The sequence below is a fragment of the Amblyraja radiata genome, chromosome 8 (genome assembly GCF_010909765.2).
Source record: "Amblyraja radiata isolate CabotCenter1 chromosome 8, sAmbRad1.1.pri, whole genome shotgun sequence".
Taxonomy (NCBI): Eukaryota; Metazoa; Chordata; class Chondrichthyes; order Rajiformes; family Rajidae; genus Amblyraja; species Amblyraja radiata.
The window spans coordinates 47,043,274-47,057,327 of record NC_045963.1 but is presented as its reverse complement, the minus strand read 5'-3'; the positions used below and the strand labels follow the sequence as shown (position 1 = coordinate 47,057,327).

The window sequence follows — 14,054 nt, the reverse complement described above, 5'->3', positions numbered from 1 at the left end:
AAAAACATATTTGCCGCTTGCATTTTGGACTGTCAGTCAGCATATCCCAAAATTAACGTAAAGAATAACAATAACTCTAAAGCCAGGCAGGTAAGTGTGGACGAGTATCTGGAAATGATTTTAAATAATGACCAATAAATGAGGATGAAGTTCCAATTACTACTGGAAGCTCAAAACTATAACACCAGCATCTGTTCAAAGCCGGTCACTATGCCAGCAATTGATGTAAAAAATTTAGACCCAGCAATGTCCTTGAAGGGTGATATAAATGAACTCGCTGATGCCTCTTTTCTGTCTTCAGCGAAATTCCTGCTGACCTCCCGCTCCTTTGCCCATGGATAGAAAAGACACATTCACAGATTGGTTACTAGTGCCAAGGTCATGGCTACTGGTTCAGCGCAGTGTTTGTGGACAATTTTGATGGATGCTGCCACTAGATTTGTGAAATCAACAGCAGATTTTGAGCATATCTTTCTAAATGCCATGAATACATCAACCTTAAAAAAGAACGGAAGCCAATCCCTCAGCCAATATCACTATAAAGAAGAGATTGGTATTTTATAATAGAACAAAACTCAAATCACTCCTTTAGGGTAACTGAGTAATAACCTTCAATCCATTTATTTGGAAATATCTTGTCCCTATATTATTCGTTTTGCCTTATGTCATAGACCTTTCAACCCATCAACATGCCAACTCAAAGAGCAATAAAATCAATCCCATTCCCTCACTTATTTCTCTGTAATCTATTCTCTCTCTCTTATATGCATTTCCCCCTGATTCTTCCACCACCTACCTATTCGAGGCATAATTATTACTAGACATTCAACACAACAATGGGTGCCTTCTGCATGTGGTAGAAAACCAGAGCAGACAGGAAATAAAACAGGCAATTAATGGAAGAAGATTCAAACTTCATGCAGATAGCATACAGGATCAGACCCAGGCTGCTAGAACAGTGAGGCATCTGCATTACTTATTGATGCAGCTACTTCCGTCACCCATGATCATCTTTCTCCCCCCCCTCCCCCCCTATTCCTGGTCCTCAGAGTAATAGTGCACAGAGATCCAGAGATCATTCCTCACCTGTTGCCCTCATGGGACAAAGGGCACAGTCCATACCCCACGCTTCTCCAAATAAGCAGCAGCACTCAGTGTACGTAGTCCTTCGACCCACCAAAGGCGAGTCGCACATAAACTGGCTGTTCACCACCTGCCAGCATATATCCTCCTCACCGGTTTGTTCTGAAAGAGCAAAATTGGGGAAGAATAGAGAGTTAAAAATAAAATAGGTCTTGAGTGTCACTAAGTATCACCATCTGAGGATGACAGACTAAATCCATTAACATTGCTCTGTGGACTTACACACATGCCTCAGAGTTTCTGTAATTCTTGTTTCTAGGAACAGGATTAGGTCATTCAAACCCCCCTGAGCTTGTTCTGTTATTCAATTAGATCTTGGCTGATCTGCTATTTAAATTCTTCTTCCCACCATGATTCCATGCTCCTTGCCAGCGATGATCTAGCAATCTCAGTTTCAAGTTTGCATTCACTCTTGAGCTTCAACAGCTTTTCCTGGAGTGGAATAATTTCAGGTATTATTACCCTTGGTGTGAAGATGTACTTTTAGGCATCAATCCCAAATAGCCTTGACATTAAGGTTATGCCCTCTTTGTTACAGAGTCTCCAAAAGAGGAAATAGTTTCCTGCTATCTATGCCATGGAATATAAAACATAGAGCAGTACCACACAGGAACAGGGCCTTTGGCCTACAAAGTCAGCACCAACATAATGGCAAGTTAAACTATGCCTCTATGTGATCGATATCCTTCCATTACTTGCATGTCCATGTGTCTTTCAAAAAGTCCCTTAAATGACACTATCCTATTTACAACTAGTTCCTTAAAGCTTCATTAATGTGACCCTTCTTCAGGCAGTTTTCAATTTTTTATTACTGGTTTTATAACAATTTTTCTAACTGTTTTCAAGTGTTGGAGATTGCAGGAAGCCCAGCAGAAGTGTGCCGACTTGCACGAATTTCCCAGCAGTGAGGCTGATCGGTGTGCCGACTGAACTTGTGGCAGAAGGCCCACTGATTGAAATGAGATGAATTCACTGTTGACAGATGGACAAATACAAAGTAATCTCCTTTCTTCTAATTCATGTGTAACAAGGAACTGCAGTGCTGGTTTAAACCCGAAGATAGACACAAAAAGCTGGAGTAACCCAATGGAACAGGCTGCATCTCTGGAGAGAAGGAATGGGTAACGTTTCGGGTCTTGACCCTTCTTCAGACTTCAGACTTCAGACTAACGTCACCCATTCCTTCTCTCCAGAGGTGCTGCCTATCCCGCTGTGTTACTCCAGCTTTTTGTGTCTATCTTTCTTCTGATTCAGTTGGGTTGACTTTAAAAGTATAATTTACTGTAATTGAAGTCGTAGTCATACAGCATGGATGCAGACAATTTGGCCACTGAGCCTTGGTTGACCATTTTGTAATAATTCCACTTTATTCTACTTTATTCTCCCACACATCGTCATCAACACCCTCAGATTCTACCACTCACGTAAACACGGGATAATTTACAGTGAAGAATGAACTGTCAGCCGGCAAGGCTTTGTCACGTGTGTTGTAACTGGAGCACCATAAGGAAACACGGAGTCATTGGGGAAACATGGAAACTCCGCACAGACTGGATCTGAGGCCAGTATTGAACTGGGATCACTGGAGCTGTGAGGCAACACCTCGACCAGCTGTATCAATATGCCAGTCATAAAGTAATTGCTTACTTGTGGATTTCAGGTATTATTATTAATAATTTTTAAATGTTGATAGCTTTTAGAGAGCATTACATGTTGTGAATGTCAGAGAGATTCATAATTACTCAATTGACTTGACAGCCAGCATGCCTGATGCTGGAGCTTGAATGAATGTCGGTACCATGGTAGACATAGGGTCAGCATGTACAACCTGCAGCACCTTGTCCATCAGCTCAACATCTGACTTCCTAGGGGAAGTTTGCACCCAGGATCCCGTTACAGGAAGGTGACTGTTGGCCTCAGGCAGTTTACTGCTCAGTGGAAGATCAGAGATATTTAACCATTTCTCACCATTCAAAAAGAATGCTGACTTTAAATTAATCCAATCAAAGTGAATAACTTCACACTTTTCCATTCCATCTGTTATCTGAGAGGTGCTGCACTTTGGGAGAACAAATGCCAGGGGAAAGTATAGACAATAGACAATAGGTGCAGGAGTAGGCCATTCGGCCCTTCAAGCCAGCCCCGCCATTCACTGTGATCATGGCTGATCATCCACAATCAGTACCCCGTTCCTGCCTTCTCCCCATACCCCTTGACTCCATTATCTTTAAGAGCTCTATCTAACTCAATCTAACATACGAGGATGATGCCAGGATTCAAGGGATTGGGAAAAGGTTGAGCAAGGCAATGACTTCATTCCTCGGAGCGCAGTAGACGTTGGAGTGCTGCCAGGTGATCATTAATGCAGCTTGGCCAACAAATTTGGGATATTCACATACACTCAGGATTCCCAAATTTCAATGTTGGGAGCAGTTGGGGGCTGAGCATTGCCATTTCCAAGCCACATACATCCCATTACCGTAAATAAGACACTGTTGATAAATCCTTAGCTTCTCTATTTATGGTACATTATCTTGCCTTCCATGATGACTGACAAATACATACACTAAAGTGTCACAGTACATCAACAAAACTGTGGCGGCTTGAAAACCCTTTCTAATGCACCAGAGGTACGGACAGGCACCAGATAAATACAAGTTTTTCTTTTTAATTACAATCACAGAAGATGTCTTGATCATTGAATCACTGTGAATCATCACAATGATTGGAACAGTAGGATGTGGGCAGGGGAAGACTGTATTTATATGATCTGTTATCTACTTTCCCTCAGTACTATGATTAAATATTAAAACACACAAGGCTATTCGGCCCATAAGGTTAATGCAACTCCAAAGAAGAGCCAGCTCCCTCCCCTCTACTTTAAGTCTGCAGAAGGGTCCCGACCCAAAACATCTCCCATCCTTTTTCTTCAGAGATGCTGCCTGGCCCGCTGAGTTACTCCGGCACTTTGTGTCTATCCACGTTCTCCAGAGATGCTGCCTGACCCGCTGAGTTACTCCGGCACTTTGTGTCTATCCAGCAATTCTGACGATCTCATTTTCTCCACTCCTTATTTCCCTGCAGTTAATTCTCTGGTCACGCACATCCCCTTTTGATATTTTGTAGCTACTTACAGCAGCCAAGTAACCTTTAAGCAAGTTTTGGGAAGTTGGGGGGGGGGGGAATGGAATTCCCTGGGGAAACCCACCTTGACACCCGAGACAGGGAAAGGTCACGGTATAAACATAACCTTTAATATTTCCCATTTAGTTTTACGTTATTGTTAATGCCGCCTTCCAAACCCTATCATTCGCCTCACTGTCCCTCACGAGAGTAGTGCTTATTCAGACCCCACTACATGCAACCTCTGCAGAAACACAATGTTCTCTCACCTCAAACATCACCAAATTGCATATTTAACTGTAAAATACTTCAAAGTATTTTCCAGGGGGATTCCAGATAAAATATAAATATCAAGTTGTGGGTATGCACAAGAAAATAGGAGCAGGAGTAAAGCACCTAGCTGCTCATCATTCAATATGATCATGGCTGATCTACCCCAAACCTCAACTCCACTTCTATGCTACGTTTCCATAGTCCTAAATGCCCCAAACTTCTACGTATTTATCTATCTCCACTTCAAATACTTAATGATCCATCCTTCATCAATCACTGGGATAGAGGATTCCAAAGATTCATCAAAGATAGATTAGCCATGATTAAATGGCAGAGTAGATGGGTCGAATGGCCTAATTCTGCTTCTATAATTGATGAACTTTTTGCATGGAGGGGTTTCTGCATTGCTTGGTTGTGAATGGTCTTACCTAGAATTATGGTTGTAAATGTGTTCTTACCAAGAACTATGTCCCCTTGTATTTTGGATAAGTATTTTCCAATAAAAGTTTAAATGAAAGGAAAAATTGATCCAACTCACATCATTAACAGGACGGCACAATGGTGCAGCGGTAGAGTTGCTGCCTTACAGCGCCAAAGACCCGGTTTCGATCCTGACTATGGGCGCTGGCTATATGGAGTTTGTACATTATCCCTGTGACCTGTGTGGGTTTTCTCCGGGAGCCCCGGTTTTCTCCCACACTCCAAAGACGTGCAGGTTTGTAGGTAAGTTGGCTTGGTAAAATTTTAAATTTACCCCATTGTGTGCAGGATCACGGTTAGTGCGCGGGGTTTGTTGGTCGGCGCGGAATCGGTGGGCTGAAGGGCTTGTTTCCACATTGTATCTCTAACTAAACTTTATGCAGATCATCATTGCAGTAATCAGAGTTGTTACATACCCGCTGTGTGCGGTGACTGAATGCAGCGTTTCCCTGAAGAGTCCAGGGCTAACGGATATATGCAGAAACAGTTGTATGAGCCATCAGTGTTAATGCATTGGCCATCGATACAGTTTGATGGATCCAGGCATTCATCAATATCTAGAAACAACAGGACGTATTAATATAATGAAACTTGCCCAGAGTTTGGTGAGCAGTAAAAAAACCCAGCTAAATTGAAAAATACAGTGCCCTCCATAATGTTTGGAACAAAGATCCATCAATTATTTATTTGCCTCTGTACTCCACAATTTGAGATTTATAATAGAAAAAAACACACGTGGCTAAAGTGCACATTGTCAGATTTTAATAAAGGCAATTTTTATACATTTTGGTTTCACCGTGTAAAAATTACTGCAGTGTTTATACACAGTCTCCCCATTTCAGGGCACCATAATGTTTGGGACACAGCAATGTCATATAAATGAAAGTAGTCACATTTAGTATTTTGTTGCATATCCTTTGCATGCAATAACTGCTTGAAGTCTGCGATTCATGGACTTCACCAGTTGCTGGGTGTCTTCTCTGGTGATGCTCTGCCAGGCCTGTACTGCAGCCATCCTTAGCTTATGCTTGTTTTGGGGGCTAGTCCCCTTCAATTGGGTTCAGATCGGATGATTGACTTGGCCACTCAAGAATTGACCATTTTTTAGCCTTGAAAAATTCCTTTGTTGCTTTAGCAGTATGCCCTGAGCAATTACAAACACCGCTGAAGCCATGTGTCCCAAATATTATGATGCCCTGAAATGTTGGGACTATGTATAAACACAGCTGTAATTTCTACATGGTGATTCACAGTGCAGAACAGTTAGGAATGGGACTTGGTTCAGGCAATGCCTATTAAAGTTATAATACAGTAGGCCTCCATTGCCCACATTCTCTGTTCTGCTTCTACACAAGTGGCCTAAGACAATATGGATAAATGGAAAGGATGGAAGAAGGCATTATACAGCATGGTACATCAAAAAGCTTCTCAACGAACTGTTAAATGCTTAACGAATCCAATGGAAAATCAAGGTCAATCCCCAATTTTTGTTAACACAACATTTCTAGACCACTGTATATTTTTCCAAACCTGAGGCAACACCAGACTTTGGTCTCGAGACAGGAACATACCATCGGAGTCTAGAGGATGAGTACAACGTTTCCCTGAAGGGTCCACAACCAGTGGATGGGTGCAGAAGCAGTTGTATGATCCCTCAGTGTTAACACACTGTCCATTGACACAGTTGGTTGCATCCTGACACTCGTCAATATCTAGGAATGAAACCAAAGCCATTAGAGTAGTAACTACTTGACTAAATGTTGCAAAAGCCCAGACGGTCACATGGAAAAACAAAGGCACTTTAAACATTACACTCTGCATGCACTGCAGCAACTGCCTGACAGTGCCTCTCAAGTCTCTGACTTATGCAAGAAAGACTAGCGTGCAGTAAGGCCATCATCTGCAGGGAACTCCTCCAGTGCAGCTTGTAAACATATTGATTTCTCTAACTTCAAGTAACCCCTGCATTCCCTCTCTCTCCATCCCTCCCCCACTCAAGTCGCATCAGCTTCTCGTTCTCAACTAGCAAACAGCTAACTATGGCCTGTTTCTTTTATCATCGTTACGTTTTTGCATATCTTTCATTCATTTGTTCTCTCTCTCTCTCTCTACGTCGTCTACTGTATATTTCTTGTTTCCCTTTCTCCTGACCCTCAGTCTGAAGAAGGACTTAATAGATTAATGTCCCGCTGAGTCACTCCAGCATTTTGTGTCTCATTAATTCATTTTTTTTCCACTTACAAGCTGCTTTTTTTAAATTTCCAATTTGGTTTTTAACCTCAGTCTCTCCGCCTTTGCAGTGAATGCTAAGATCTTGATTCAGCAACCAAGATTTGAAGTGACTCCAAGAATGGGTATTTAAAGAATATTTGCTTTGTTGGTAGATCAAAGTAGTGTTATTGGTTGCGTCTTTGTTTTAGAAAGCTATTTTGTAGAAAATTCACGTTGGAACTTTTTTAAGTTTCACATGTTCGATTCTGAGCGTAGACTTATTGTAATGGATTTAAGTGAGAGGTTGGAACATTGGGGCTACATATAAACTCTACAAGTGGTTGTCCTCACACATGCCTGGAATGTCTTGGCATCATTTTTAAATACAGAAGAAGATAGGCTAATTAGATTATTAAAGAAAATTAGGTAGATTGCTAGTTATGCCTTGCTACCTGACCTCCTGAATTAAACAACTGGGAAAGTGGTTGGGATACAATGGCATAGGGATTCCTTGTCAGGCCGAAGATGACGGCAGCATAAGGATGAGAGGCTGATCGAGGCATACAGCATGGAAACAAATCCTTCAAGGCAACTGAGACCACATTGATCATTAATACTTACAGTACTCCCATTTTTTTGTTCTCCCCATATTCCCACCAACTCTCCCAGAGGTTGGGAGAGACATGTTTCTGGGTTGTTCGCCAGTTGATAGAGGGTCACTCGTTGAAGAGTATTGATATCAATACCTCAATTTGCACAAATTCATGAATATCCCAGTTCTTGGGCAATGTGCCTCAAAGGCCAAACATACAAACAATCCAGGTCATTTTAACCCCATTTTCATTGGGTTTCTAGTAGGTTTTACCAAACCACCCCTATTCTAGTTTCAAGTTATTAAATCTCATACCATTTACATCAGTACACATTGTAGCTCATCATAGCTGTATACAGCTTTTACCATCCCTTGCTGTCTCTCTCTCTCACTGTTTCTCTTTCTTAAGTTATGTACATCGGCATGCCAAACATCAGCTATGCCACAATTACGCCCAGATTTTTAATGATACTGTAAATTCTGCAGCAAGCTTACCAAGGCAGTGGAGTTTAACTGGATCATAATACAAGCCTTGTCTGCAGTAACACTCGTAGCCAGGCTCTGTGTTCATGCAAGCCCCATTCTTACAGATTTCTTCTCCAAACAAGACACATTCATTGGCATCTGTGAACAGAAGATCATTGTAAGAAACACACTGCAAAACTGACATCTGATCCTAATCAAACCAGAGTGCAATATCTTCCAAAACACTCAGTCCTCTGTGTGTTGTCACCACCCTTGGCACTGATATTGAGGCCATAACCATTTCTACGCATCATACACAAATCTAAAGGATGTAGAAGTTGGATGTTATTTGATCATATCATTCATATAGTGCAATAACAGGCCCTTCAATCCAACTTGCCCTTGCCGACCTATCCATGTACCTGTCTGAATGCCTTTTAAATATTGTTATAGTACCTGCCTCCACTACCTCCTCTGACAGGTCACTCCATATACCCACCTATGTGAAAAAGTTGTCCTTCAGGTTCCTATAATACACACCTTAAACTTATGTCCCCTGGTTTTGATTCTCCCATACATGGTAAAAGACTCCTGATTGATGGATGTCCGACTAATAGAGACTTTTCCTTCACTGAATTAATAGAGACTTTTCCTTCACTGAATTCACACTGGTCCCTTGCAAAGCATTCCATTCAGTTGCCAACAACACCGTAATGTACCAGGAACTCTCAAATCCAGGGCTTATAGACTCAGGTAAGGACTAAATGCACCCCACTGTACCAACTCCCTTCATTCCCTTTCCTCTTTGGAATCTGCCCCATATGCATCAACTAAAATATAGTGACATCAAGGTGCAAAACACCCCACCAAAAATAGATTTCCAGGAGTAAAGGCATCAGTAGGAAAAGGATTGATCTGATCTGATTCCAGATTAACACATGGGCAAAGGGGAAGGAAGCTCCTCTGCTGATCACAAAGGAATCAAAGAGATGGGATCATCAGGGCTGCCGATCTCTCCTAAATGTGTACACGTGTTTCATACTTTGAAGTGTGGCACATCACACAGCCACATGCATGCAATTTTGATCTAGATTAACGGACTCTGGGCTGCAAGCGCTGTTGACTCTGAGGCAAGGAAGATAAACAAAAGTAACGCAGAACCAGAGGGGGAATTCTGCAGAATCATTCCTACCAATCCATCAGTTGTTCAAGAGTCAAGAGTGTTTTATTATCATATGTCCCGGATGGGACAATGAAATTCTTACTTGCTGCAGCACAACAGAATATCTGAATATGTAAACATAGTACATTACAGGGGGAAGAGAAAAAAAGTTCAATAAGTAACAAATATAGTGCAGTAATAATATAGTCTTTTGCACATCAGAGCTCATAGCTTATTCGTTGTGTTTAATAGCCTGATGGCTGTAGGGGAGAAGCTGTTCCTGATCCTGGACGTTACAGTTTTCAGGCTCCTGTACTTTCTTCCCGATGGCAATGGTGAAATGAGTGTGTGGCCAGGATGGTGTGGGTCTTTGATGATTTTGGCTGCCTTATTGAACAGCACTGCATCCCCAATTCTTTAGCATATGTTTCCAAGCTTGGGGTGTAAGATTACCACTGAATTTCTCCTTTAGTTATGGTTAATGTAGATGATGCAAAGTGATTCCGCTCAGTCTTGAATGTACTCAGTCCTTTCAAAGTGTGACAGCAGGGGCTAATCCTATACAACGTTTGTAAGACTAAGATTCAGACTCGTTTCAAATTGAACATGATGTTGACACGGTCTTAACGCAGCAATCCTGCCATGTTAAAGGATTAGTGTCTAAAAGTAATTTATTGAAATTCTGACCTCGGTAATGAAGTCCACTGATTCCATAGGCCGAGTTTCCATTTGGGATGAAGCCTTTCCCTTCAGGACACATGGTAGAAAAATCCGCTAAACAATAAAATAGAAAATTTGCAAATGCAAAAAGTTGAGTAAACCTATGGGAAAACAAATATAATATATGCATCATAAAATACAACAGTAAATTATGAATGTGTAGATGAATGTGTGGCTGAGGAGTTGGTGCAGAGGGCAAGGATTCAGATTTTTGGGCCACTGGGATCTCTTCTGGAGCAGGGTGACCTGTGCAAGAGGGATGGGTTGCATCTGAACCGGAGGGGAACCAATATCCTGGCAAGCAGGTTCGCTGGTGCCACATGGGTGGGCTTAAACTTGATTGGAGGTGAGGGCGTGGGCGGTGGGATCCTATGCAGGACCAAGGCAGGTGATAAGCTGGAAGTCGGTATGGATAGCGATGTAAGCAGGTTCAGTGGACAGTATAGGCACAAACATGGTAGGGAATGAGGAAGAACTGATGCTTGGAATTACACTTATTTCAATGCAAGAGGCCTGACAGGTAAGGCAAATGAACTCAGGGTGTGGATAAATATATACGACTGGGATGTTGGGCCATTAGCTGGTTAAGAGAGAGACTGGACTGGCAGCTTAATGTTCCAGGATACAGATGCTATATAGGGGGATAGGGGTGGGATAAAAGAGGAGGGGTTGTTGCTTTACTAATTAAGGAGGATGTCACAACAGTGGTTAGTGATGACATTACTGATAATTTGTCCGATAAGGCTCCATGGGTGGAGCGGATGAACATGAAAGGGATGATCACCTTGTTGGGGGTGTACTACTCACCCCAAATAGTCAATGAGAATTAGAAAAGCAAATATGCCAGGAGATTGCAGGCAGCTGCAGGACTAACAAGGTTGGCATAGTAGGGGATTTTAACTTTCCCAATATTGATTGTCATAGTGCAAAAAGGTTTAGACGGGACAGAAGTTGTCAAGATTCAAGATTCAAGAGAGTTTATTGTCATGTGTCCCAGATAGGACAATGAAATTCTTGCTTTGCTTCAGCACAACAGAATATAGTAGGCATGAATAAATGTTGTCAGGAATGTTTCCTCAGACAATATGTAAATTATGCAAATACATGGTTTGTATGGATGTAAGTAAATATTCCAATATATTGATCCTACACCCCCTGATGTTCTTTTGTGCGCTTCCAGCAACCAATCCATTGAAGGGCCCAGTTTAAACGATCCCTGACAATTCTACAGGAAAGGATTTGGCACTCCTGTTTACTGGCCAACACTGGGCAATTGCACATAGAGAATATGAGAATTAGTAAATTGCAGGCTGTGCAAATGGGCTGGTGCAAGCATCAACCATTCCTCCAATGCTGCACAAATACTTGAAGCATGTCAGCAATGTGACTATGGCAATCCTAATCGGTATGTCCATCGCTGACCCCCATACTCTCTACCCTCCACTTCCTTGATCATTCCCAGGAACTGCCACACTAAAAAACTCTCAGGATCGTTATCCATCAAACAAGTGCAGCACCATTGCAAATAATCAATTCAGCTGAAACAAACTTACGGTTGCCAAACATTGGGCATGGGAACACTTCACAGTTGTCACCCCAGCCTGCTCCCAGAGTGCAGCAACATTCCTGCTTCGTGACATTGGATGTCAGAACATTGTCACAGAAGTGTGCATCATTTAGATTGTAGTAACATTCCTTCTTTTCTTCTTCCTGAGGAAGCCCTGGAAAAAGAAAATACAATTTATATTAAACAGTGGTGCAAAATAATAAGTTTCCAAATGTGTACAGCTCTCAAACAGCACCAATGTCAGCAGAGTCCCTTGGACCCGAATCTGTCAAGCACATCTATGAATATATCTATTACATGAATCTGAAGCAGTAAGAAAGCAGGAAACTGAAAAATAATAAGCCCAGCATCTGTAAAACCATTGTATTTTACTATTAAGCAGTAGCAGGCACTGAGAAAGATGAACATCTGTACTTAAAAAAAGAGATGCAGGAACAATTTAATATAACTTGCAGTGACAAAGCCTTATTGTAGACGAGAAAACTCTTAATTTCTCAGCATCAGTGATCCGATACAAGTAAGCTAATAAAGAGAAAATTGATTATGAGAAAAAACTGATTAGTTGGTTGGTTTATTATTGTCATGTCTTTCAAGATATGATGAAAAGCTTTTATTTGTATGCTCGCTAATCAGATCAGATTGGGCACATGAATACAAACAAGCCATGTACAAGTACAACAGTTAGAACAAGTTATATCAAAATAGACAGTAAGAACTTCTTCAGATATATAAATAGAGGTTAGCTTGGGCAAGCATGGAACCTCTGAAGGGTGACAGAGGGGAATTATTAACCAGTAAGGAGGAAATGACAAATTAGGTAAACCAGTCCCTTGCATCAGGGCTCATGGTGCAGGGCACTGCAAATATCCCAAAGATAACAAAAGGACTTATCTCAAATTGCATGGAAGAACTTACAATAATGTCTATTGCAAGGGACATGTCACCGGAAAAACTAATGGGACATAAGGCAGACAAGTGGAGGCACAGTGGCGCAGATGGTAGTGCTGCTGCCTCACAGCGCCAGAGACCTGGGTTCGATCCTGACCTCAGGTTTTATCAAAACACAGATTTTCAGGCAGATACCAACAAGTTGGAAAGTTACATCAGTAACTCCTTTGTTCAAGAAGAGTAATAAGAAACAGTAAACAGGCCTGTTAGTTTAACATCTGTTGTTGATAAGATGGTGGAGTCCATCATCAAGAAAGAAATAGTCATTTAGAGTCATTGATCATACAGCATGGAAACAGGCACTTCAGTCCAGCTTGCCCATGCCGACCAAGATAATACATTAGTCCCGCTTGCATGCGTTTGACCCATATCTTTCTCAAGCTTTCTCAATCATGTACCTGTCCAAATGGCTTTTAAATGTTGTTTTTTGTTAAGTACCTCAGTTGGTAAGTCTCAACTCCCTCCTCTGGCAACTCGTTCCATATACCCACCACCCTCTGTATGAAAATGGTCCCTCTCAAGTTTCTATTTTAAAAATTGAATTTTGATTGAATCTTTCCGCTCTCACCTTAAACTGGTTCTTGATTCCCCTACTCTGAATAAAAAAACTATGTATTTACCCTGTCTGTTCCCCTCATGATCTTATACACCTCGAAATGGTCATCCCTTATTTCCTGTGCTCAAATGATTAAAATCCTAGCCTGGCCAACCTCCCCCTGTAGTTAAGGCCCTTAGGTCCTGGTACCATCCTTGTAAATCTTCTCTGCACTCTTTCCAGCTTAACAACATCTTTCCTGGAGCATGGTGATCAAAACTGAACACAATACTCCAACTGTGGCCTCACCAGCGCCTTGTACAGCTGTAACATAACATCCCAACTTCTATACTCAAAACCCTGACAAATGAAGGTGATTGTGCTGAAAGCCTTCATGACCACCTTAACTACCTGTGACGCCATTTTCAAGGAACTATGTACCTACACTCTGAGATACCCCTGCTCTACAATGCTCCCCAGGGTCCTGTCATTCAACATGAAGATCCTGCCCTGGTTTGGAAAGGTAACACCTCGCACTTATCTGCATTGAACTCCATTAACTCAACCCACTTGCCCCATTGATCAATATCCTGCCGTCAATTTTGATAGCCATTTTCGCCATCTACGATACTGCCCACTTTAGTGTCATCTGCAAACTTACTAATCATGCGTCCTACAGTCTCATTCAAATCATGGCTAGAAACCACAAACAGCAATGGGCCCCGCACTGATTCCTGAGGCACCAGTCTAAAAAACAACCTTCCACCATCACCCTCTGCTTCCTTCCCTGAAGTTGAATAAGTCTGTCAAGAAGGCTGTCGGCACATTGGCCTTC

The 14,054-nt window shown here is 41.8% G+C and overlaps 1 protein-coding gene across 7 annotated transcripts in view; it reads right to left on the bottom strand.

The window, feature by feature from the left end:
* Positions 1 to 14,054, bottom strand: part of ltbp1 (latent transforming growth factor beta binding protein 1) — a 285,919-nt gene that overhangs the window by 40,950 nt on the left and 230,915 nt on the right. For all 7 annotated transcript variants that reach the window (XM_033025818.1, XM_033025817.1, XM_033025819.1 and 4 more), the window contains 6 exons: positions 11,723 to 11,890; positions 10,137 to 10,223; positions 8,318 to 8,446; positions 6,591 to 6,731; positions 5,436 to 5,576; positions 1,087 to 1,245 (listed from right to left, as the gene is read on the bottom strand). In XM_033025818.1, coding sequence (XP_032881709.1) covers positions 1,087 to 1,245; positions 5,436 to 5,576; positions 6,591 to 6,731; positions 8,318 to 8,446; positions 10,137 to 10,223; positions 11,723 to 11,890 — 825 coding nt within the window. The remainder of the gene's footprint in view (positions 1 to 1,086; positions 1,246 to 5,435; positions 5,577 to 6,590; positions 6,732 to 8,317; positions 8,447 to 10,136; positions 10,224 to 11,722; positions 11,891 to 14,054) is intronic.